The sequence below is a fragment of the Dermacentor andersoni genome, chromosome 5, assembly GCF_023375885.2.
Source record: "Dermacentor andersoni chromosome 5, qqDerAnde1_hic_scaffold, whole genome shotgun sequence".
Lineage (NCBI taxonomy): Eukaryota > Metazoa > Arthropoda > Arachnida > Ixodida > Ixodidae > Dermacentor > Dermacentor andersoni.
The window spans coordinates 133525544-133553060 of NC_092818.1; the positions used below are offsets into that span (position 1 = coordinate 133525544).

At 43.4% G+C, this 27517-nt stretch overlaps 1 protein-coding gene and 1 non-coding gene across 4 annotated transcripts in view; one reads left to right on the top strand and one right to left on the bottom strand.

Moving 5' to 3' along the window:
• Window positions 1-412: 412 nt before the first annotated feature.
• Window positions 413-567, top strand: LOC126532546 (U12 minor spliceosomal RNA). Its single transcript, XR_007599816.1, has one exon. It is a non-coding gene; the product is annotated as a U12 minor spliceosomal RNA (small nuclear RNA).
• Window positions 568-2779: 2212 nt separating this feature from the next.
• Window positions 2780-27517, bottom strand: part of LOC126531201 (uncharacterized) — a 46920-nt gene continuing 22182 nt past the window's right edge. For all 3 annotated transcript variants that reach the window (XM_050178629.2, XM_055071022.1, XM_055071023.2), the window contains exons 9-12: window positions 20979-21063; window positions 20050-20184; window positions 15720-15912; window positions 2780-13312 (exon numbers count right to left, since the gene is read on the bottom strand). In XM_050178629.2, the coding sequence (XP_050034586.1) occupies window positions 13164-13312; window positions 15720-15912; window positions 20050-20184; window positions 20979-21063 (562 nt within the window). In that variant the 3' untranslated portion in view covers window positions 2780-13163. The remainder of the gene's footprint in view (window positions 13313-15719; window positions 15913-20049; window positions 20185-20978; window positions 21064-27517) is intronic.

The window sequence follows — 27517 nt, forward strand, 5'->3', positions numbered from 1 at the left end:
CAATAACTCATTTTCAAACCTCATAAGCCATGCTTTTGTATGCAAAATTTGCTGAAATCAATTGAAACAGCCAGATATATGTTATGTTCGCCATAATTAACATTTTCTTTTTTAGTCTAAAAGGTCTTTTTTACAGCCGAGCCAAGCAACATCTTAAGACAAATGAAGCGACTGCGGTCGAATTGTAACACGTTTTTAATACGGGCATTCTCATTGATTTTGTTAAAATAAGTTCTAAATAAGATATTTATTAAAAGATATAGGGCCACAAAAATTATAAAGCAGAAAAGCTTAAAATAAATGAACACGTACTTGATTTGTAGAAATAAACATTCAGAAAATACAATGCGCAACTTGTGCATTTAGCAGGGCTTTCAATAGTGAGTTGCATACGTTCGACCATTTACTCTTCGTGCCTTAAACTAATGAGTAAGGAAAATAACGAGCCGGATTGACGCCCGGCTCAACCGTACTCGCAATACGGTCGGAATTTTTGTGGGGGCACAGGTCGTCCCAGGGGCGTCCCGCCTACTTTTGCGGGGTGCTCGGGTTGTAGCGATCTGCCCCAAAAAACGCAATGCAAAGCTAATGTTAGAATGCCTGGTAAAGTGCCGACGTGCGACAAAAGTATTCGAAGGACGAACAGCGCGGCTGCGGAGGCGCGCATAATAGCGCGAGCGTCAGACAACAATTCACAAAAATATAAGCTTTTTATTAGTGCCTTGGAAGAGCTGTTGCTTAAATGGCGAACTTGATGGCAGTTGCATTCATAACGGAGCCTCTTTTTTTCTTCTTTTTGATCTTGAAAGTCGCCTAGTAATTCGAGATATTTCTACGGCAAATCCAGGCAATATCGAAACCGAGCTCTGCGGGAGCACAGGAAGGGCGGCCCCGCCATCATATCAAACCAAAACGCCCCGTGACGACAAGCGCGAGGAAGTTAGAAACCGAACGTGTCGTCTCGGCCAGTGGCGGCAACTACTGACGTCGCGCTTTGCCTGGCAAGCATGTGTGTCAGTGTGACGGGTCACGACTTTCCGCGGCATGCTATCATTCGAACTTCACCCACACTTCTTTCTTTATTTATTTCCTTAAAGAACCCACACGGGGGTATTACATAAGAGGGTATTAGAACATATTACATGTCTTTACTGGCCGTTGCAGTCTGACGCGCAGCGGGCCGTGCTCAATCTCGATATTGCCTCGATTAAGCTTTGGAATCTGATGATGAATATCTTGAATTAGGTGTGCATAAATATGTCACTGATTTCAACTTTGCCATTTATGCAGTAATAATTTTTTTTTAATTAGTCTTCTGATGCTCACATTATCAGCAGCAAAATATGCCCGCCTCACATAGGAACTCATCTGCAAGAAATGCCACATTTGCTGCCCTCATTATAAAATAATCTGTACGGTTTAAAAAAGAAACCCTGTATGTGCCAAAAAATAGAGATAAAGCATTTGCTATGCACTTCCTTTTCTGTAGTGTCATCAGCCATGTATTTTCTCTTACGCATGCATGCATGACCATCCTCATGGGCTGCACTGTGTTTTCACCAGGTTTCTCAGTTCAAATAAAAGGCTGTACGCACTACTATCCCAATATGTATATTGCAGTGGAGATGGATATATGGAATTAATATTAAAGCATAGGCTAGTTAGTAATTCATAGTATGACAGGAATAGCTCTATAGGAGACGAACGCATCTAGATGAAAGCACATTTGCTTTAACCTCTCCTGATGTTTTAATTTCATTAATTTCTCCCATTCTTGCATGGATTGGCACAACTGCTCAGCCATGCTCATGAATTACAGCATTCCTGTTGAATTGCTTTGTACTTACCTAGTTTACAGGGACAGGTGAGGTAGGCAAACTTAGGTTATACTTAGGCAAACGTAGGTTATAGTTTTTGAGGTGCTTCAATAAATACTGTGGTAATATCTAACTGGCTTTAAGAGAGAACAGTTCCAGGTAACTGTTATAGATGTGATAGCCTGATTGATTAAAGTATGGCACATACTTAAATCATTTACATTGTATGACTGGCAGTGGCCACGTTAGGGACACACTCATTTTCAGGTGTCAATAGAATGGATACAAGGGCTGATGAATGTACCTAGAGAAGCCATTGTCATCTTCCTCGGCTGCCTTTTAGATACGGTGTGCTCCAGCGCACGTTTCGTGCCTTGTGCTGCAACGTCAGAAGAAGAAGAAGAAAAAAAGTTTCTCCAGCTCCTTCCATCGGTCTAAACAGTTCTCAGGCCTTTCGCTTGCTTACGCACGCATTGTTGTAGTGGACCTAACCTCTGGGTTCCTATATGCCCTCATATATTCAGATACTTTTGACCATGTCATGAACTTTGACAGTGTCTATTCGATACTAGTTGGTTGCTTGTTGAAGTGTGAATTTGAATTCTGAATAAAGCTAAAGTACACTGCCAAGGTGAAAATGGTGCTGCACAAAAACTGCCCATATATGCAAGAATACTCAAAAATATCCGTCACATCTCACTGGTGAAGAGAACATCGGAACTTATTTTTCTTCGTTAGGAATCAGCCTCTCTCCAACAAATAAACTGAAACAAAGTTTTCAAGAAATATAAAACACCACTTTGCTTTTAAACTGGCTTTGTGTTAAAATTTTAGAGGCACTCTGACACAATCACTCTAATGCAAGAGACAGTCAATGTAAGAGCACTGCAGGGGGGAGAGCTCACATTTACAATATGACAGCAGGTTGCTGCGTTTCAAGCATGCACAGTTAGACAGGCACATTTTGTACAGTCTGAAACAGTGCTTTATTGTAAATAGAAAAACGCACTTCAAAAAAACGACTAGCTAAGCCATCACTGCCAAGATGTCACACTGAGAGTGATGTAACGTTGAGCAACTACAGACATCCGATTCTGGCCGGTAAAGGGGAGGGAAATAAAAAAAAAAGCAATGTCAAGAGCACGGCCTCTCTCGCCATGTATATGAACAACAAACACGGTATGCCACACCGAGCAAACACAAGATCCCACCCCTGATGTTGGGCCCAGAGTATGTGCACAGCCAAGAGGAAAACACTGCAGAAACAACGGCGATGAGAGAGCAAACAGACAACGTCGATCGATGCAAGTATGGTTCACAGAGGAGGAGTGACGTGCACGTATAGCAAGTGGGGCGCACGAAGGCGGTGCTGATTGTATTGCATGTTTGTGGCCCAGACACCAGTACTCGGCGGGAAGGTGTAGACCTTCCTATAAAATGCACGCTGTCGTCTGATACTGTGTTGCAATTCCCGAAACAGTTGAGCAGCACAGCAGTGCATACAATACGTCGTCTCGGTTGGAATAAAAATTACAGGCCCGTGCTGTGGAACCCCCAGTCTTCTGCTCTACACAGCAGGATTTTGTTTTTTTAAATTGGATATGATGCGCAATGTTTACAATGTGTATGTGGGCTACAGAACCTAGACAAGACTCACGACACCCGAGGCAGAATTTGAAAGTGGAACAAGCACTTGTTCACAAATTTGAGTGGTGCTGATACCAACAACTCACCCAACATCAGATACCAACAAAGGTGTTGGTATCTAGCAGGGATAGATACCAACACCTTCTGCAAATGTACGCAGGTCACTTTCTTCAAAATTTACTAGGTCTCCTGCCACATGCCTGTGCTCCAACCCTCTGGTGAAAGGACAATTCTCCCCATCTTCACCATTCACTTTTGGAGCTCAAGGCATGGCACAGGGCTCAGCAACAGTTCTTATCACATGCCAACTGGCCTGCATACATTTGATGAAATTTGTACACATCAGATCAACCACATTCTCTTTTCTTGGCATTTCGCTGAAGGCTGAACCATGGGTGAAAAGGTGAGAGTATAGATGGCAGTATATGACAAGTTTCACATTTGATTTCACAGGACCTTCAAGTTTTTTATCTCTAGAAACAACTGACAATGCTGCCAATTTTGGAGAGCATTCACTTACACAACCCCTTCTGTGCTTCCAAGATATCTGTGTCTTTGCAGCAATGATTGTACGACTTCTTATCTGCACTGCTGCGCTCCTCATGCAACACGTAACAGTTGTGCACAACGTAGCTTATGCATTGCACTATCAGTGTAGGGGCACATGAGACAAGCACACTTCGTTCACACATAAACACGGAAACACATACTGGCACCACAGCGAGATGTAAGTATCACAATATCGATAGCACATGCATGAGCACCCCGCTCTGATATGTCTGGCCACTGGCATATGTGTGGTCGGAACCTTATTTTGTTTGGACTTCACCGTGTCTTGGCATTGCACCAGAAGTTGGCATGCGAGTGCAAGTTTCACTGTTCACTTATCAGGCATGACAGAGTTCAACTGGTGGTGGAGTTCGTACACTTCATCTTACAGTTCACCGGTACACATTTTCATGCAGTTGCATGTGTTCCAACGAAAAACATCTGAAAATGCCAATGCTGATAAGCAGCCTCCTTTCCACAGAGCAGAGGCATAATGCCGGCACATATATTCAAGCAACATAATACATGAACCCAAATAGAAGCTGCATTTTTGCTTTCAGCATAAAAGAGGATCAGTAAGGCGTGACAGTTACAAGAAGTACTCTCGTTTGTACATGTCTGTGGCCTCATGACTGAGGCTGCCCACTGTACTAACATAGCAACCAGCTTTAATGATAGCACAGATTGTTAATTGCTTCACAGCTGACGCACAAGGACATCAAACTAAAAGTAGTTCTGCCAGCTCCGTATGCTAGTGCACTCTGCAAATACTGCCAAAGACCTATTGTGAAGTCTCCAGTAACTCACAACCACGGTGACGTATCACCTGTCAAAAGACCAAATCTTTTCTAAAAAAAAAAACACCAAACAGCGCTATGCAATTGTCATAGGTTGAAACTACATACTTCAAAGCAAATAAAGTTTCAAGAAGCTTGGAAACGTATGTTACATGTCAATGAGGCAGAGTACACAGCAAACAATAATTATCATCAGGGAAAAAAAGAATATTTGAGCTGGCACCACATCTACATTCAAATCTGAAACAATTGTCACATAGTACATTTTGTCTAGCAGCACAAGCCACATTGTTTGCTTGATCTACCTGCTAAACATTTATTAGTCTCGGCAGATAATAGACAGCAGTGCACAGACCATCTTCAAAAGTTGCCTCAACTGTGCAACTCTCAAGAAGTGGTCATGTTGATGCAGCCGCTTCCACTACCTGAATCTTTGTTTATAAAGCACTTGACTGCATCGGCAGAATGAACCAGGCAAGCGTTGCAGCTTGTGGGCATAATACACCACAATCATGCATGAAATTCCCGAGTACAAACAAATTCATCAGATTTTAAAAATGTAATGAAGAACAAGGACAATATTTGGTGGACACTGAAGAAGACAAAGTCAGCAGCTCTGCGCCTTGAGACATCAGGTCACGTTCGTGCGCTTGATTTGTTTTTGTGTGGCCTTGCAACACCGTGTAAATAAGTACCCTTGTAATTTGGTGGAGGTGCGGGGCACACTTCAAAGCTGGAACTACAAAGCTGCACCTTGCCATCAGCACCCACCGAATACTGCCATTACAAAACAATTGCGAAATAACCAAGTTCAGAGTCACATTTAACATGCCTTATTAAACATTGCTAACCACCGAGTCTCTTGATGTGAAGCTTCTAAGGGCACTGCAAGAGACAGCCTGCCATGCACAGCCAAGGGAACTGTGTGTGTCCAAAAAGTGCAATCTCGCTCAGAGCGGCATGCTGCCCAAACAGCAGCTGTTTGAAGAAGACAGTGCACTAGTTCCGAGTGCACACAGAGAAAATAGACTTGTAGTCATGGGCTGGTTATTGGCTACTGCACTGTGTTCAAAGCTTTCAAATGGTTTGCAGTGTTTGCTCCACCTTGGGAAGTAACTGCATAACTAATCAACAATATTGCTGTGTGCAGTCGTGCTTGCACGTGCGCATGTTCAACAGGTGATGTGCTTTACCAAAGCTTGATAGAGGAAACACAGGCTTCTCTCTGAATTCAGGTGCCTTTTAGACAGCTGCCTGCTGTGGACTTTGCCGTAAAGCCAATCAGAAGACATTCTCCCTGAGTATCGTTGCCACGGCAGCATTCAATAAAGAATTGTGGTGCCTGGCCAAGAATTGTTTTGGAAATATTCAGTACATGGAAGAACAGAAAATATCTTACACAAACCCACAAGCACAACAAAAGTAGGTGCTGGCCCCAACGATAGCAGTTATGTTCTATACAACCGAACTGGAGTCTATTTTAATAATTTTTACACTATAAGCAACATTAAAGATCCCACACCTCCTAAATGCGTCAACATTTACATACAGTCCTTGAAGTTTTTGCTCCGTCACCACCATATAAAATCATGGTGGCAAACTGAAGAAAGAAAAACAGAGCGTTATACCTGCTACATTCTTCAATGAATGCACGCCACAGGCAGCAAAGCTAATGTAGTCTTTTCTGCAGACAAGATAGTTAAACAGGAATGACACTTTGCTAACCATTTTGTGCCATCATCTGTTCAGGTGGGTTACTTGCAGATACAAACTTGCACTGCATGCTACTGCTTTGCAGTCTGGTGGCCAAAACTGCTGGTACTTGACTTTGGCAGTTATGATATTCGCTTAGTGATATGACAAACAATTGTGTAGACACGTTGGAGGCACCGACAACTGAAATACACTTCCCTTTAAGTATAGCCCCATCCAACACGTCTCGGTTAGTTCAGCGTGTCAATGTGTCCATGCTTTACAATGAAGCTCCAGCACTAAGAGTAAATGACATGGCTCAGTCAAAGTCCTCAGCGTGAGGTGATAGTGAGACAGCTCAATAGACAGAGGACATAGAATGGCAAAGACCAGACAGGTGCCATGACACTCTTCTTTGTATTTATGCATACTTCATCTGCTCTACCATGTAGACATTGTGAACCCTATCCAACATGTCCAGCATCTACCTCTGCGAAGCACTGCTAATCTACATAACTTTATAGCTTTCCAGGTTCCTGCATTTGAATTTCCCCAAATTAAAAAAAAAAATCCTGGGTCATAAAACTATGTAAGGCCAAACTTGCTTCCAAATCCATTAAGTGCTAAAGGCCAGTGCACAAAAGTCTGTGCACAAAAGGCTAAATATAATCTTCAGTTACACCACTGGAAGAATTTATCTGTGTATGCAAAGCAGAAGAGTGTAAGCTTTGGAGAAACCCACAGAGCTCCACTGAGGACCTTTGACACCGCTTTGGGACTGACTTGCCTGAAAAAGCTTGCAAAAGCAGCAAAGAAAACTTATTCAGTGCAGTAGCCAACAGGGTACAGACAAGAGTTTGAGAAAAAACAGCACCAGACATCAGCAGTTTGTCCAAACTATTAACCCGCCAGTGTGGAGACCTTCAGACAACAACGACAACAATTAAGCAGCTCTAGCGGAGATATCTAGCGACCATGCAAGGGGTTGGCAGAGACACCCGGACCAGCTCTGCTGTCACTTTACAGTGCTGTCGAGCTCTCCTTGTAAAAGCTATAAAATTATTGAGGCACTTTCACTGACTGAATTCCACTATCGAGTAATAGTACGCTTGAATGTGTATACGGCAATATATATATATGCGTGTATATATATATTGTATATATAATATATATCTTGTTGTTATTAGTGTCATCATCATGATCTTATTAAACGGGCCAGTAGCAGTACGTAGAGTCAAAACACCGAAAATACTTGGTTTACATCTAGGAAAGTGGTCTACCGCTGAGTCGTTTCGATGGCAGGATAAACATGCATTACAAAGCGTTTCCCCCTTGCCCTCTAGACATTTGGCTGCGTGACTAAGTATAACCTTGCATGTCTATCTTTTTCCTCTTCTATAGTTACTCTGGAGACTCGACTATTTGTCACAACAAGTGCACAAGTCTAGCCATGCAAATGTCAGACTGCAGCCAATGAAAACTAGCTGATAACCATCGACAAAAAGACCCACGAGGTTCAGCAACACAACACCTAAGAGATCATGCTAGCGCACCTAGCTAAGCTCACATCTTTCCTGCAGAAGGACTCGATACTACGGACAAGATGAGCATTACAGATGCCGAGCGGAGACGTGCCATCCTTATCTGCAAGAAGACTGGAATGAACGATGAAACAGCCGCATGCAGTTGCAGTAGTGAACATGTGGTCGTCCTATGAGCATCAGTAGTGACCAGAATAGTGCAAGATAATGAAAAAGAAAGAAGAGGAGAGAGAGAGAGAAATAAATACTATGGCTGTTTTCTCACTAGCGACATCTGAGGGAAAAAAAAGCAAATAAGATACAGGCGAGTGAACTGACAGTGAACTGTCATACCAGGGACTAAAAGCAGGTTATTAACACCAGAAAAAAACAGCAACATCAGAGTTAAGACTGGAGAGTTCTGATTCTGAACTGTATTGTGAAATCTTGCAATGCCGTTGCACTGCAAAGTACCGCATACGAATGTGTGTTTTAAGAAATGGTCCTTTTTCCCCCCACAATTGCTGCCCGTGCTTCAACAAAGTCTCCTGATGGGCGCTGCCTATGTTCTTTTGATGCCCTAGTGGTGTTCCACGGTGCATAGAATACAATTTTTATATTTTGGTAGAACTGGAGAGACGTGTGCTCATTTTGATGCCTGTTGTGTACGCTTGCTCCAAATTTACGGTACTGATAGTATGAGCTTCGTATATTAAGACCATGGCGCTTTATTACTTTCTTGTTTTTCTATTCTTTACTTGATAGTCGTCTGCAAAACCAGGCAATACATTTCAGAAATTAAAGTGGAAATGCAAGGATCACCAGCATGGAACCATACTGCACGAAAAATGAACCAGCCTTCCATTTCAATGTCAATTTGTCTCCAGAAGTGAAACACGCATTATACCCATCATTGCCAACCACAGTTACAAAATAGTGAAGCAATATTATTTCGGCAAATGGTTTACCATGGACAAAGTGATCCCCACGCGGTTTGCACTAAATGCCATTTGACGCGCACACCATCTAGCAAATGCGTACCAGAACCTTTGAACAGCGGTACAAGACAACAACAATCTGCACTTAACACCAACCGAGCTTGCACGGACGACACTTACACACAGCTTATTGCACGCATCTAGAGTGAAAAGAGGTAAAAGCGAATAGGAACAATCCCGGCGACATGCTTGTGGAAAACACCCAAATACATTCATCACAACAGCTAGGCGTACTTCTTGCATCTGTGTGACCTCGCAGAATGAACAACTTCACTCATTCCTGTGGTGCTCTGTCTAGTTCTGACTAGAATACTAGGCAGACTGATTTCTACCCTATGAAAACCTCACTTATACATACAGACAGCCAAGGCTCTGTGCTCTGCATTTGTTGAGATTGGGCCACAATGTGGCGCTGGGACACAGATAAGAAAATCTAAGCTTTCGTGCAAAATATCTTCGGCTCTATAGACTAGAAACAATTTCAACCACACCTTGAAGCACATGACGAGGCTTGTCGAAGGTCAAGCCCTGTTGCTGGTGGCGCAAGCTGCAAGGAATTAAAAGCTAAAAGGCACACCCAAAGCTAATATGCTGTTGACAGCATTTTTTGTTTTCGTTACTCAGTACGAAATGTCAGAGAAAGTCTCCATGTCTCAACCAAGCTCAAGGGCACTGATTTCTGTAGATAAACAGTTAAATATTACAAAACAGGAAAAATATCACCGAAATTGCTTCGTGTTGCATGTGATGAATTCAAAAAAGAAGTGCTCAACAAATTAGACTAGTCAAACCCAAAACCGAAAAACAAACAAACAAAACGGCAAACATACAGACAAACAAATAATCAAAAACAAATCTGCCACATTACTTTAGGCAGCAGACCGAGTATCAGCATCTAGTATAGATGCTTTCGTCTCACACTTCTCATTCTAAATTCAAGCGCCGAAGTTTTTAGCGACAAAGCGCCACTTCATTGGCTGGTTAGTGACTGTGCCTCCTTGAACAGCCCTGAACCAGGGACAAAAAGAAAATATATATCAGGGACTCTAGGTATCCCTGTGGAAATATGCAGAGGAAAATGTTTGGAATATGCATGGCGTGGACACAAAACTACAATAACAGGAAGAGAAATACTAAAAAACCTAGACCCGAGTTGTAGGACGCGAAGTATACAACCAACAGGAAGGAAAACAAGCAACAAGAAGCTAAACAGCCTCAGGATATCATTAGACAAACACCAAAAAAACTTTAACAGGCAAAGCCACTAGGCCTGATGACCTATGGCCTAACAGACAAACGCACAAGGTGACAAAAGGAGCGGCAAGGCAATGTGTACAGCTGGCATATTAAAAGAGGGAAGCTCCTCATGGAGTTGACTAGAATTCATCTAGTGAGGACTATCAATATGCTAGCACACGCAGGCTTGACACAGAACATTAAGAAAAGCTACAACACCATGCCGGTCTATCCAAAATTTGTCAACATGAGTATCGTTCAGCTGGCTACTGTTTTTGGTCAGCTTAAATGCAGCAGCTGCTTGCAGCTGGAATGCCAAGTTACATCTTCAGTGTAGACATTGCAGGACTACGGTTAAACATAAACAATCTCAGCTAATTATTTTCTTTGAGGATTTCAACTAAACACATGCTGGCACTTACCCACAAGAAATTTATGCTACAAATCAAACTGGAATGTTAATAGCGCTTTACTTTTATTTCGTGCTGTGTCAGTGGAAAATTCTCCTTGAACACATTCCCATAGCTGATGGAACCATGCTCTCAAAACTGATGGTCCAGGCCATATGCTCAACTGTACAGATTAAAGACCACAGATATAAAGCAGAAATTGCGAATAACTAGAAAGGTTTGCAAAACCAAGTCAAAGAAGCCCTATAAGCAACTGAAGAGAATTAGTGCTCTGACATTAGAAAACTTCTGCTGCTCAAACGAGGCTAAAAGATTGCAACTTATGTCGAGCATCTGCTACAGCTAGTATGCTACACTGAAAAGCTCTGCATTGCGTGCCACTTTCAAGCTGAGATTAAAACAGTGCTGCCATTGTGTGCAGGTCGAAGGAGCGACCGGCAGGGCTGCTACATTCACAACCTGAGTCCCATCAACAAGTGAAAAATGGAGGCCTCACAGAGAACCCATGCGATGCACTGGTCGTGGCATCATTCTTTTGGCAATCAACTCACTCCCAAGCCCACAGAGTGAAGATTCCACAGCAAAATTCACTTCCACCGTCCATGCGGCGTGCAGAAGCTAAAAGCACTGCGTTTAAATTTCATTTTCCAGTTTCTTTGTCATAAAAGTAAAAAAAGAAAAAAGACAAGAAATCTGCATGGTTCCCAAAACACACCCACAACCAAGCCAAGCATGCAGTGTTCCACTGCACCAAACAAACAAACAAACAAACAAAGAAAAAGAAAAACAATATCTTAAATAGCAAAGGGTAGCCTGCTAGTCACAGTTAACACTAACCTAGCAGTTGGGCTTCCCAATACAGTCAAAAACAAGGTAGCTCAACCAATAAAGTGGTTGCTGTCACAAACAAGGGCCACACAGAGTGTTCTGTCTTCGTAAGCTTTTCGGCAGACTCAACAGCCTGCCTTCACTTGTGTCAAAAAAAGAAACAACAAAAGGTAAACTTCAAACATTGGGCCTCTAGCAGAGCACTCCCGTGCTCACGCGCAATCACGCAGCAGTCCCGCAAGCTCACATACAAACTTGCTCACATAGAGAGGCACACTCGAATAAATGCTTCCTGCTCGAGTGCCTACAAGATGCCCAGGTGTACTGTGCACCAATGAAAACTGCAAATGCTTTTGCCCACCAAAGAGAGAAAGGTTCTTCCTTTTTTTTTTTTTTGCTAAGCTTGGAAGCTGGCTCACATATGCCTTTGGTTGCCAGCAGCCACGAATTTAGGACAATTTGACAGTGCACCTTGTACAGACATAAAAAAAAAATGGTAACACAAAGTGCTTTGACAGAGTGACAAAGTGTTAGCCAATGCTGACCACAGCTGTCCAAGCACTCATCGACCAACAAATACAAGTCGAGTAATTATGACAGTGGCAAAAGTTCTATTGAAAGGAAACCAAACTTCCTTTTTAACTTTTTTACTTTTGGCAATATTATTATTAGCAGTATTATTGTATTAGTGCTGGAATTAAACGACAGGCATATTGTAGGTACTGAGCACATAACTTGATGGGGGAAAGCAGCAGCTGCATGAGTCAATGGAAGAATTCATTTCATCAGCGAGATATGCTGCACCACATCACACTAACTGCATTACTGAGCTCGCTGAATGGCATCATGTGTTTTTAAAGTAGCCAGCACCTCTCTACATTCACTTAAAGAGCAGCAGTTCTGGCCAGTATTGCCTTTACCAGTCCAGAAGAAATGCATGTCAACTTTTGACTGGTACAGCCAATAGTAGCAACAGCAGTCCGCAGTGTTGGCAGAGAACAATGGGCGAGTGCAAGAAGTCTCGCAACACAGTCAACCGTCTGCTCACACCCTTTAGTGCTTTAGAGCCTATTGCTTTCCTGGCAACGTGCTTAGCTTCGCTATTAAATTTTGCCAATGTTCAAACAGTAACAAGTGCCCAAAAAATGAGGCACATATAGCAAAGAGCAGTGGAAATTTCTAAGTACAGAATCGTCAAACAAGATTACCTTAACAGTCTTTGAATACACTGCTAGCCTGTTTAGAGTGTACCAAATTGCTTCTTTTTTTTTCTTTTTGTATTACGCATGCTAAGGCCTAAGGTGACCATTACATGCCTTTCGGAAGACTTCGTTTTGGCTTGTGGGCACGCACGAGTGTGCTGTAATTTACAGAAACAAGCACTGCTTTTCTGCCTTAAGCGTACGCTTCTCCTGATCGTGCCAACATTTGCCTTCGGGCTCGCTTGCATCCAACCTTTGGTTACCTTGCAAACAAGCCTGCCAGGTTTGTTCAAATCTTTCTTCCATTCACTCTAACCGTGGTGTGCACTACCCCCCCCCCTTCCCCCCCGGGATACCACAAGAAAACCGGCTACACCTTGACAAACAACACCTGACACAACTGCAACAGCACCAACAGCGGCCTCTTCCACGTGATGGAAGGAGGAAAGACAAAGTAGGCAAGCCGACTAGGTGGAAGAGGAAGGAATGGTCGCAGGCAGTGGTGTCGGATTTGGGGGAACGAGCAGCGTAGTGATAAGGGCGCACCACAGGGCTGTGCGGGCACGGCGTGATGCCTGGCTCAGCTGTCGGATGCTGTGTGCCAGGGCAAGCACATCTGCGTCCAGTCAAAGCAAATTTAGAGATTGACAAGTGAGACTAAGCAACAAAATCAATAAAGATTCAGTGAACCTTGGCATCGAACAGTGCAACTTGAGACAACGATGGGCATGCACAAAATGCTGACTTCCAACTACTATAGGATTATTGCTGTGATAGCTGTTAAGGCAAACACACCTAGTCGTTTTGGTGTCTGCCAATGATCTTTGCAGGAATCCTCAAGTGCTTCATGATAATATACAGAAGAAAAAATAAAGAAAGCCACCGTGCCCAGTAAGTATTCTATCTCCAGACTCACAATGTGCTGGTCAAACATTTCAAACCTCAGCCATTCCTGAACCAAATGGAAGTAGAAATGTGTCCAAAGTAGAAAACTAATGTAGAAAAGGCACAAAGCTCCTAAACAAAGTGCAAATCTGATCTGCAACTGATTTTATAGCAAGAAAAATGGGCAAGTGTATATAATGTGTTGCACAATGGCGGTCAGTTTTGCAAAGTCAGCTTTTCCGCATGGCTTTTAAAGTCAGCTTCACTGCAATATATTTGTATTAAGCAGAAAAGCCAGTGAACAGCAAGAAGGTCGTTTTGTTTTTGTATTCGATCATACCCCACCAGTAATTCCTGGCCCAATTTTCCTAAAAAAGAAAAAAAAAAGGCACATGTTAGGATTGGGTGAGTGCTATACTCAGACATTGTGAGCTGCAGTTACAGCTCGAAAAATCTTTCTAGGACAGGCCGAAAATAGTTTCTGACAGAAGGTGATGTGTGTTCAACGCATTCATTGTCCCCCGAGCTCCACCCAGACGGATGCTGCCACTAAAGGGGTTGCTACATATCAGGGTCACCATAGGTGCCAGGCAAGTGTGTGCCGACGGTTTGAACGATCTGGCGAAGGCCAATTTTATGAAATAACGAAAGTATGAACCCATAGAAATGCATGGGCGCCGGCCGGGACGAACTAAATGAAAGTCAAATTAATTGGAGTTGAATGAACAGAAATCTAGTGCCTGTGCCATGGGGGTTATAAGAGGTGTGCCTGGTGTAGTATGCTAACCGTCTTGCCCATTTGCCTTCTTGTGCACAGTAGGTCTGTCAAATCTGCGGAGACGATTCTAGCCCGTCATGCACATGCCATGTATGCACCACTGACACTGTGAAAGCATGACGGTGGTGGAAACCCACCTCAAGCGTCTGTATACAGTTAAACCTCGATATAACAAAGTCGGTAAAATCTGCAATTTGCTTCGTTAAATCGAAATTTCGTTCTATTGAAATTTGATCTTTTATGAAAATAAGTGCAGTCGCTGATAAATTTTTCTTACACCGGAAAGGGGCTGCAGAATTTTCCAAATTGTCAGGCAATCAAAGAAAGCTAATTTCCATGAGAAAACTATTCATTTTAATAAATTTAGGAGTCAGCGACGAATGATACGGTTTCAATGCCACATATGTCGACAATATCTTCTCGCCGCTACGAATTAAGTGAAGCCAGCCAAGCTTTCATGTGCACTCCGCTTCCGCGCCTGATAACGTAACCCGCACTAGGATGACGCTATCGGAAAAAGCGCCAGCAGCGGGGAGCGAATGCTTCGTCTGCCTCTCGCTCCAACGGGCCACTGAAACTCGAAATTATGCAAGCTCCAATACTAAATGTGCGGTAAGACAGCCTACATGGTGCCACACGGCCTCGGGACGCCCACTCTTGGCATATGCGGCGGATTACCTTTAAAGCAGGGTGCATGGCTGCATATGCGCTCAGCAGCGCTTACAGCTATGCGCAGCCACAGCTGAGACACACGCCAACACACCCCCGGCCCCATCACGCACGAGCGAGCTCCACCTCCTTCTTTCCTTTTGCTCATGTGGGGAGGCGGCTCATGAAACTACGATCTTTCTTCTCTCACCTTTGCAAACTTTCACTTGCACCTAAAGTACACAGCGCGCGGAGCGCGATAGTATCTTATCGCACTTGGACTCTATATGGAACATGATGTAGCTACACTTCGGGGTCGCTCTTATGGTGCTGCACGTGATTTGAGAGGCGCGTTGTAACTGAATCACTCCACCATTCGCATCCGCGGAAGTTTCCATTTATTGTCTTGACATTCCTTTGCGGCGGCAGTGTAATTTCATTATACTGAAATAGCACACAAACACACTTCATTATATTAAGGTTCTAAATACACGGTGTTCTATGGACATGACATTATGAAAAGTTAAATACTTCGTTATATCAAGAATTTCACTATATTGAAGTTTTTTATATCGAGGTTTCACTGTATTTGCTATCGTAACGATAACCAATCTGTGTCATCATTTGGCTTTCTTTATAAATCACGTGCCCCCCAAATTTTTCTCGTCAGGCATACCTACAATCAAAGTGAACTGCCATGATGCAGACTCACCAGCATCTTCTTGGAGGCGGGCAGGCGGGTTAAGTAGCTGGCGGTGATGTCGGTGCGCCTGATGTATCATCTCGTCACGCCTACAAGTCTGTACACCTCGCAGGGCCTCTAGCCAGTGCTCCATGCTGGCATGTACATCAGGGTGGACTTCTGCGCCTCGCAACTGCTCCATCTTGGCCACCAGAGTCAGCACCTGTGCATGTGTGATGTGGAAGAGCGTCCTCTACCATATGAGGCTTGCTTGTGTCAAGTAATGCAACAGCTTATATGAAATGCATATGCAGTAGACTTGTAATAAAATAGACTGCAATGAAAATTCACTTTGCCTAAATTGGTAATAAATGAGCAGTGTATATACTACAGAAACAATTTTGGCAGAGCTTGTAGTTTAATAGAGTCAAATTGCGGATTTGTGCAAGTTAGTTATGTATTGCGAAATGGTTTTTACGCTAGCAGATACAGATTTAGAAAGGAGCTACAGGACGCATAAAGGTCTACTTACACTCCGAGTTTATTTACAAGTTTAATTTTCTTATTAGCAGCCTATTAGCAGCATCTTAGCAAACAATGTGTGCACCTTGTGGTAAGCAAATTGCCTCCAAGATTTCTCTGCGTGCTGCGAGCAACCATGGGTGGTGCCTAACCTCAGAGGTCATGCTGAAGAGTCCCGTGTTTCGAGTATTGTGCCACTTTCAGTGAGCAGTAAAGGTGGCGTCTTTTTTTTTTTCCAGTTTTGGGATAAAAAATGTCAACCTTTGCAAACTTTCTGTGGGACATCCACTTGCGTTTTAAATGTAACTTTTTCCACTGAGGCCCTGCTCTATTGGGGGTGAGCTCCATCACTGGAAAAGCTGGCGCTGCCATCGGTGTGACAAGGAATGAGAGATCACATGGACACAGTGGCTGCGTCATCTCCTTCAGAAGCACCGAAGCAAGCTGAAAACGAAAGTTTAAAATCCCACCTGCACTGCGGTTCTGATTAATTAAGTGGAGAGGTTTTCCCGCTTTGGGTGCCTACTTGGCAACACTTGAAAGCACTATAATAGGTAGTGGCTGCCTTTGAGGGCGTCCAATGTGTAGGCTACTGCTTGGTGCCGCAGTACATGCCAGAAGTACTCAACGAAGCCTGGTGTCAGCCTTCACACATACCCGTACGACAAGAAGCTGCGTGAAGCTTGTATCACGAAATTTAGAACCGGCAAGCGGCTACAACTCAGGTGTGCAGCGAGCACTTCCACAAGGAAGATTTTTTGCTACGGCGTTGGGGCTGCAATGCTCAGTGAGTAGCAGAAAGCGTGCATTGAGAAGCAAGCTCACGTGCGCTGCCTAGCTAATGTCATGAAACTTTGATCTATGAACTTGCTGATGCTAGACAGCGGCAAGTTCACTGGAACGGTAAAGGAACAGTAAGGGAACGGTAAGGGAACGGTAAGAAGCACATTAAACAAAGGTATGGCATATGCTCATGTTTGTGTTAGCACCAAGAGGAAAATTGCTCACTGAGAAGACCGACAAACGTACAGTGCAATGCAATTTGAGAAATGATGATATTGAAACGTCCAAGAACTTAGAAGACAAAAAAAAAAAAAAGACTGAATCGTCGTGACGGCACATCACAAGTCGCCGTAGGCATCGAAGTCCCTTTATAATGAAATTATTTTTTAGCAGCTCTGATAATCCACGCAACAATGGCTGCTTGTGCGCTGTCAAATGATCAAATGCTGCGGCCTAAACCTCAGGGCATGAAGCACAACACTGTGCGTGGACATGCATGTAGACGCGCAGTCGGTTGCTACGAACCCGTGTGATTGCTGCTTTGAGGCTTCATTCTTTTATCTGTGCTGTCTTATTTCGCAACAACGAAATTTCCACGAAAGCAAATTTTTTTCGTTTCCCCACTGATTTCGTTTTTGCGAGGTATGCCTGATGTGGTTATACAGACAGCCCACTATAAGAACATATTTTACATAGTTTGGTCTCAGCGATTGCCTACCTTTCATGCAAGAAGACGGTTTGGGGGACTCCATCGAGGCAACCACGCGCAGTGGGCGATCACTGTATGTATTTGATAAAGAGATAACGTCTGGAAATCATTCTGTGCTTTCTGTTTGCCTAATATTATTATTATGACAGTAAAAAACTTCCCTCGTTTCGAGAGTACTTACAGAAATGTCCAGGAGGGCGCCCGAGTGGTGTTTTTATTAAACGGCGAGAGTCAAACTTATGAGGAGTGCACCATAGTATCCCTCATACTACACAAGCGAGGTGCTACCGACAGATGGCGACTCTATAAGTCCTTGCCCTCAGTACCTACACAATATGAAACTGGTATTTATTGCACGACCCAAACGTTTCTTGCAAATGGCCTTTAAGATTAACACAACTAAATAGAATTTTCTGATATGAAGGACAATATAGTATGAATATCTGTTTGGTTTGCCACAGACCCAGTGCAATAATAATTAAAAAATATGTTTAACACAAACTGCTAACTCAATGAAGCTGAACTTCTGCAGCCACTATCGTCTGCTGCTTGCATCAGCAAGAGGCCCCAGCTAGGCAGCCTAAGAGGCTCCACTATCTATGCGAGGAGCACATGCTGCTTCTGTGGACATAAGACATCCACGTCGGCATTGACAATGATGTGGCAACCTGCGTGGCTGACACCACAGAAACTATAATTGAGGTGGTCCTTGAGGTGCCATTGCAGGCTGATAATTAAGGTGCGGACTTGCCAGCTTGGCTTCACTTTATCACAGCTGGCAAGCTAATGTGCTGATCCCGTATGTTCACACTAATCATACAGTTGCGCATTATAGCAACAGTGGAGGGTGCCGTGAATGTAACCCAATGTTGTATCCACGCCCCGTATCAGCACGGTAAGCTACCAGTCAGCCATCATGCTTGTGCTTCGTATGCAGGTAACTGATTGCTAAATTTATTATTGCCAATGTCAGTGTCTACACACACCTATAACAAATATTGCATATAACAAAGCTATAGTATTTAAGTTGGAAGCGATTTTATTGTAACGATGCTTGACTGTGCTCCATTAAGTGCAGCCATATTTTTCTTACGAGAATTCTGTTCAGCAGCTTAAAGAGGTCCTTGAACCACCCCTCGGGCTTGGTGAAAAAACGCCGTCTGTGGATAGCTTACGCTGCTGTGAACATTTCAACTAAATTTTGCAATCGTGTGCAGCGTGTGGAGCTCACAAGCGGAGTGTGAAGTCGCGTTTTTCTCAAACACCCCTTTTTGAACAGAAGCCTACTCCTGAATCTTTTAGGGCACCACATTTTGTCAGATAGCATATCCCATACGTAGCTGCTATTGGCCAATAGCTAACATCAATCAAGAAGCTTGTTTGGACCAGTGCACTTCTTCGTACTGTTACTGTGTATATTTATGGACGCAGTTCAATAAACAGGCTGAATTAAGGGAAAATCTGTGCTCAAATTTCGGTAAGAATTACGTATTTCCGGAAGAAGCAGAGTATCGTCGGCTCATGCTCGGCTGCGGCCGCCCGTGCAGGAAGTAAGCTTTGGCCATCCTGCTTATCGGTGTTGTAACCTAATTTCAACTGGTTTTCAACACCCAACTAGCCTCGAAGCACGCAAAACTGAAAGTCAGAACACACACATGCTACCCAGCGTGCACTCACTCCTGGCCACTCCTGCCTAGACGCCTTGGCTGACTTTGCTTCGTACCAAGGCTTCATGCTGACCTACTGACAGCGCACAGGTTGGATGTGGCTACTATCGGCCGGTCAAGCTGGTGCAGGACAAAGCTGGTCCGCACCACGTGGCACAGCCAGATGGGAGCACGTGAGCGCGAGCGTGCGCTTCAGCCTCGTCGTGCACAAAGCAAATGCTGCAGTTGCATGCACGTAGATGCCACAGCCAATGCGGGGTGCTGCGATGAGTCCGCTCACCGGCGCACTGCAGCTCACTAAAAACAACCGCATCTTGCGCATGATAGGCACCAAAATCGGGAATAGTGGTGCCTACATGAACATCCAAATTCAAATTTGAACTGCCACGATGACATTCAGTAGCAGGAACATTGTGGGCACGCCCTGCTCCGCTGTAGCCTTCACAGTGCAAGGCATTTAAGAAAGAGCGGGAGCACCGCGAAGGGGATCATAGGCGACCTTTAAATGCCAATAACTCAGCTTCTGCTGAATTCACTAAAGCACTTTTAGCAGCAAAGTATTTCTGAAATAGTCTATTTTAATTTCAAATGCATTTCTCCACTTTTCAAAAATGTCATTCAGGGCACCTCTAAGTTAAAAAAGGCTGTTGCAAGAAGTGGATGGCAAAGTTGGGCTTACCTTAGCATGTTCTCGAAGCTGGTCGACAATAAGGCGATCCACACGAGATGGATTCGGGGGAAGCCTCGGTACGGGGATGTTGTTGGCACTAGACACACGCTTTCCAGGATTTTGCCGGGCCAGCTCCGCTTCCGTCTGGATAACAAAGTCAGGTGCCAAAAAAGCAAACTATGAAGTTGCATGACATATGACCTTTGTTAGGTGTCCCAGAAGGTGCCCTGTAACACTCTCTGACAAAGTTGCAGGGCAGTGATTGCAGATATAGGATTAAAAAAAAAAAAGAAAGGCATTATTTGTGTATGGGCGGCTGCATCTTCATGACTTTATATATGTCTTTAATTAGAAGTGATTGATAGTAGTTGAATAATACATGTCTCTGGAGGCAGCATTTCAATAAGGGAATTAGGTTTTGCAGGGTTTTTGTCCTCTTCAGTTGTTGCCCTGATGAAGACAATTGTCCCCTTTTCGAAACAGGTCCAAATATCCTCTGCTCAACCATTAATGATGATTGCTTCTAATTAAAAAAATGAAGTTTTGGTGTTTTACGTGCCATAACCACAGTCTGATTATGAGACACTCCATAGTGGGGAACTCCAGATTAATTGTGACCACCTGGGGTTCTTTCACATGCACCTAAATCTAAGTACACGACTGTTTTTTGCATTTCGCTTCCGTCGAAATGTGGCCGCCACAGTCGGGATTGAACCAGCGACCTTGAGCTTAGTAGCTCAATACCATAGCCACTAGGCTACCTAAGCGGGTTCACTTCTAATTGAAGGCATCATTGAGACACAACATATTACTCAAGCATAGGATAAGGCAATATAGAAACTGTGGTGCCTAGGTTTGGCTGCCTCTTACTTCAGCCCCAGCCATCTTAATAGATTGAGAAACCCTGCAGCCCCATGTACAGCAATTTCACTGCTCACTTTCTTGCGCTCCTTCTCGAGGCTGTGAAACTGGTCATAGCACATCTCCAGATGCAGGTGTAGCTCGTTGGAAGGGCCGCTGCGCCTGCACCAGCAGCAAACAATGGCTTTTCAGTCCCAGTCACATGACCAGTCCCAGTCGAAGCAGTTCCAGATTGTGCTACTTCAAGATGACACTTTTCTATCAATGCTGAGTAGTATATCCCCTTGAGATTCCAACCGGGAGGGCCGGTTTTTTCTTGCAGTCATTAAAAAACTATGCGCAACAAAATGCGGAAGAAGTATTGAAATGACATTTTCAGCTTGTCAGTTCTTCACCTTAAACAAAGGGCCAAGCCTTCTAAACCCCAGAAAAGAGATGCTGGAAACCGTCAGAGCGTCCTGAATAATTTGGCATAATATTTTTTTCCAGAAACCAGTTTCAGTTTCGGTATACAGAAGGTGAATGTGTCGTGGTTTCAAGATACGCTGACTGGCTCCATCCCTCGGAATGCTTGCAGCATTCTTGCTTACATTATTTTGTGAGCAATGTCTTCATACCTAGCCTTAATGCTCCTTGATAGTATCAGCAAATATTGCTCTGTGTCATGACATCTTGGTAATGTCAATGACACCAGGAATGACGTTTCTAAATCAACTTTAGTATAAAATCAAAACACGTTATAAGCATTCCCCAACTTTCATTTGCTAAATGTAATCATTTCTACATGCGAGAGCATGCAGTAAATTTTTAAAAATCTTGAAAAGTGCTTCTTTAAGTTGTAAGTTCTCGCCATTTTTAATCTATAGAAACAGCAAAGCAACAGGATCTAAAATTTCACGCAGTATTAGTAATAAATAAACTTCATTGCATACAGTCATCATTATCATCAACATCATCCAATTCAAGAGATTTCATCTGACATCGTCAATGGCTGCAGAACTTGCCACCATCAGTGCTGTTTTGGAGTTCATTGTTTAGGAATAATCACAGTTATAGTCAATCTTCTATGATGGGACCCTAATGCAGCTCTCTAGCGTCTTTAGTCACCATTTCATGATGAACCTAATTAACAGCTAGTTGCAGGCATCTGACGCTTGTTATGTCGGATGCCTGCAATAATCCATAATAATACCCAGCAAAAAAGGTCTGGTAAATCCTAATAATAATAATAATCCATAATAATGCAGCGAAAAAGGTCTGGTAAATCCTAAGTCCATTCTATCCAAAATTAGGGTCGGGATATGTTGTGAAATGGTGAAACTTCAGATATGCCACAGTCTAACCTGAAGGCAAACGCAAAAGAGATAAGATCAAAATTAAAATAAATAACATTACGCGATAATCGTACAACCACACGGCCCAGCATCTTCCTCTCCGCCGTTTTCCGGATGCTGGTTGCTGACAAATGGCAGTCTTTCCATACTAGAGCACATATAAGTTTACAAAACAGCAAGAATAATGGTAGGCACAAAGGTGGGTAGAGTCGACCAGCCAGCGCTACAGTGCCGACTGCCTGGCCCAAGCGCACCGCCGCCACTGATGCCACAAACGACAGCTACAGTTTGTCCTTAACACAAAACAGTGGCCGGTCGTGTAAACCAACTTAAATCTAGTGCATTTGTTCCTTAAGAAAAAGCGTATTTCTGCAAACTCTGCAAGCGGCCGGAAATAGTTGTGTGCAGTGCACTGGCACCAGTGCAACCCGTGCACTAGTTGCGTGCAGTGCATTGCCACACACACACGTGTCACTGCAGCAAAGTGCATTGTATTCACACCACGCAGACAAAATTTGCCCAAATATCTGTCTGTCGTAGCCAAAGGTTCATTATAGCTGGATCCTCTAAAAGTGGAATCGGATGCATTGATAATATGGGCAGACCAAACAAAGTGAGAAGAGTAGTCTGTTATTTCCGAAAGTATGTTGCATGCAGATCCGTTGTAATGGCCGTTGACTGTACTACTGTCGAGAGCAGATACAGCCACAAGGCTTTGCTTGCTCACCCGTTAGCCTACACTGGCACAGTGGAGCTCAAACAAATTTACGAACCTGCGTGTTAGCAGCTTGATTCCAAACATTCAACTCCATCTTCCCCCAGGAACACAAGAAAATGACGAAACACTTCTGTGCCGCTTGTAGCTCGGCATAGCATTGAAGAATGCCTATTCATTTTGTAATGGAATGGCTGACAGTCCTGCTTGTGACAACTGTGGCTAACCCCCGTATTTAGATATGCATCTTAACTTGAAGCTCATGCTTGACTTGGTTTAAATGACGCCTGTCATCAACGCGCCAAAGTAAATGCAATTAGCGTCTTAGGCACGTTCACGCCAGGCGTCACTGAGATCAAGTCAAGCGTGGGCTTGAACTTAAGATGCATTTCTGAATGCGGGGATAAGAGCGAACTATCAGGCATCTACCCTGTGACTGCCCTCATTACAGTGTAACTAGAAAAGAAGTGTCAACTGCACCTTGACAGAGGACAGAATCTTTGGACATTCGTGTTGATTGTGTTTAACACAGAAGTCTTTAAATGCATTGCTCCACAACTCAAGGACATGCGGACTGTGTGACAGACTCAAATAGTTGTAGCACATTGGATAGAGTTTGTGTGCACATCTTTCTATATCTCTCGTTTTTTAATCTCGCATTACCTTTCATTCCCTGGAACCCTTTCCCCAGCAAGGATAGCCAGCTGGTATTTACAATGGCTAACCTCCTTGTCCTTCCCCATCCCTTTCCTCTTCCTTCCTTCATGTCACTTTTCCTCGCTTTAGGCAAAATTGGTAAGACTTTGGTTTACACTAGGGGTGTGCGAATCCCGAATATTACATTTCTAATAGAATATCAAATTGAATCAAGAAAAAAAAAAAACAAGTGAATATAGAATCGAATTTTTCCTAAAATTTTTCACAAAAATTTAATGCTTACTCATTTTGGGCAAGAAAATATGGTGCTGCACATGCTCGGGAGTCTCCAAGCATTGCACAGCAAGAATGCAGCAAGTTATCAGCAACACGCCGAAATAGATACAGTCAACTCTCGTGACAACAGATCCTGATAATCTGATAAAAAACGTCCGTTTTAACCGAAGTCTGTAATTTCTGAAACACCTCACTTCTGATACTTTTGTCACGATGTCTAACAAGTTTATTGCAAAGAGTGAGTGACAAACGTCTGAAGTAAAAAACAAACAAAAAAGTCGCAGTTTCGCCCAAAAGGCGAAGCATCGATCGCGACAGCAAATTAAGCAAGATAAGCATGGCAGCAGCAGGGAGCGAATTGACCTTTGTGCTGTTTCTCGCTTAAACGCAAGCTGAACGTCGAAAGCACAGCGCATATGAAGCTACCGGCACCAGACGCACTTTGTACACATCGCAGATCACTGTCACGATACGGTGCCCGTGTGGGCAAACACTTTGCCTACATCGCAGATCGCTTTCAAGATACGGCGGCCACGCTATAAGCAGCAGCTGCTTGAGTCAGGACAGAAACGGTCCTCAGACGGCACATTTCCGCCCTGCCTTCCTCCATAGTGCGCTCAATATTGGGCCGCGATCGTCGGCTGACTCTTGCAAGTCAGTTGGCAGCCCGTGTCGACACAGCAAAAGTATGTTTCACATGCCCAATTTTGAAAAAAAAATTACTGCTAATTTCGTCCGCTGTAGCCGATAGTCTGTTGCAGCGCGGTCCATTAAAAGCAAACTTCGCTGCATTATTAAAACAAGTAGAACAAACTAAGGCGGAAATATGGTCCAATTTATCTTAAAGTTGTTGTACACGAGTCCATTGTAATGAGTGTAGACTGTATATGCATTATGGTCTACTTTTACTAAAGGGAAAACCGAATTAGTATGCCAGCACTAATTACAGCTCAGTTATAGTATATGAAGGTCTGTAAAGTATTTTTTTATCTATACAATTTCTGCTGAATAATATCAAATGCATAGTTTCTTATGAAACTAACAAATTAGTGCCATTCTGTTGTACAGAATACTAATGAGGTTCTCAATCTAATAGTAGACCTGTGTTCTGCAGCAATCTTTTATTTATTGCATAGCAAGTTTTGCTTTCCAGTTTTTCTCCAAAATGCAGAATGGCTATTCCAACTTTACAGCAGCTGGGTTCGGCCAATCTGTTCGAGAGACGACGAAAGGACCGCGCATCACGTGACTCTTGTAGTCGGTGCCGACAGTAAAGAGCAGGCACTGCACACACGCCGTTTCATTGTAAAGTTCGGCGTGATTTGCCACCGGTCAAAGATTCAAAAATCTGAAAGGTCACGGCAAGTTTGCGCTTTGCTTACAAGCCCCCCTCTCCTCTCTCCCGCACTCGTTTATTCTCTGTCCCCGTCAACGCATGTAACCGGGTCATGACACGTTTGCGCCTGCCCTGTAAATCCAAAGCTGGTCTTGTGACGATCAAGTTGCTCGAAGGCACACACACACACACACATACAAAAAAGAAAAAAAAAGAGAGAGAGAGAGAGAGAAATATCGATGTGTGTATGCGAATGGTATCAGTAACAAGACCGCCGTTCCGCGTGCTGCAAAGATGGTGGCCGTGAAAAACTGTTGCCATTCCGTGCACTCACTTTCGTTTGCGAGGCGGTTTGTCAGCTTTCCAAGTGTCGCGCAGCTGCTTCGAATATATCTGCATCGATTCGGTACTAAACTGTAACTTTAGTTGACGACACTTGATGCAGAAGTGCCGATTAGGCCTCATGGTCAAGGTCGTGACGAAAATTTGCCGCTGATCGATGTGGTAACAGTCCGCAAGCTATCACAGAATGCTTGCCGCTAGCATGTTTATAGAGGTGGCTCATCATGTGATCGGCCCCAAGGTCGCACGTGCGGGTTAGATGGACAGCTGTTCAAATGGCATCAAATTCATCGCCGTGTGTCCAACTTGATCTACTAGTCTTTGCACTTTACAAAACATGCGCTGCTTTTCTTGCTGTTCCCTTTTTCCATGTCCCGTTATCATTTTGATCGGTCCTGTCAACCCGGATGAACTTTGTACCACTAGAGGACGGCACGGCGCCGTTCTGCGAGTTGCGGCATTAAGAGGAGGCTTTAGCTCGTGTGCTCCTATCTAAATAGATGTAAAAGGAGAATTCGTTTTTCTCAGCAACAACTGCACCTAATTTGACAAGGTTTGTCGCATTTAAAAGAAAAGCTTAAAATCTAGTGAATGTTGGTTTCGAAATTTTTATTTAAGTTGTCAACTATATTATAAAAAAGGGCAAAAATCGAAAATTTTCAGAAAATGAAACTATCAAGTTTACAACTCTGCAACTCAGCAATGAAAAATAAGAAAATGCTGTGAATTTCATCTAATAGTACATCTAAAACGGACAAATTGATATGTCACACATGAATCTCAAAAAATTTTGTAATATGGAAATACAGCTTTTGCAATACCCTTGTACACAATGTAATGAATTCACGTAAGATATAAATTGGCATATCGAATTCGCCCACTTTGACCTAATTGATGCTGTTTACAGGACTGCGATATGTTCTCTTGATACCGAGTTATTTCTTTGCAAGCTTGGTGCTTCTACATTCTTTTATTTCGTATTTTTGAAAATTTGTGCAACAAAATTGCAGTCCTAAATCGAAATTCAGCTATTAACAGTCACCAGAATTTAACTTTCTCACTGAAATACAACAAATTTCATTAAAATCGCCTCAGTGGCTATCTCAGAAAAGCGTTTCTGCATTTTATATGTATTTTAATAGGCCGCATCGGAGTTGAGTTCGAGCTAAAGCTTCCTCTTAAGGCACTGCGTGTGCGATCCCTGCATCGGGTCGACATTGGGGAGCGGCCACGGTGACTAAGGCTGCTACCATGTGAGCCGGGGCAGCCTGTCCACGGTGCCCTCCAATGCTCCTTTTGTGTCAACAACGAAGTGAAACGCTTGCTTGGGAGGCATCGAGTATAAGGGGCCCAGAGCCACACGTGACGTGTGGTATACTGCACAGACCTCTACACCGAATACATTGAATATTCGGAAAATCGAATAGTGGATATTCGATATTCACACACCCCTAGCTTACGCCCTTAGATTAGGACCTAAATCCTTGGCGATCAAATATCCAACAGTGCAAATTTGCACTCTCGAATCATCGCTTGTAAGATATGTTCTACTTCATACTATCGGTGTTTCATTTGTCAGTGTACTGTACAATTTGCAGTGTTGGCAACCTAGCGAGAAAGTTGCTAAATTTAGCGAGTTTTTAATCATCTTTGTCGAGTCATTTGGTGACTTTCTAGGTGGCGTAAATAGTGAGGTAATATTCCACAAGAGATTATAGCCAAGTTCTATGCCTCACTCCCATTCTACTCTGAGGGAAATGTATGTACCATCATTTGTTGCTACTTCTGAAGATACACCAAAGAGTCTATTAATGATCCATCTGGGTGCATCAAAGCTGTTCTTTCAGGTTAACGGCATGACAGATGATCCTATTAAAAAATATTTTGCTTCCCTTTTCACATTCCGACTGTAGACAAGAGAGAAAAATTCTGAGCAGGTCATAATCATCATAATCA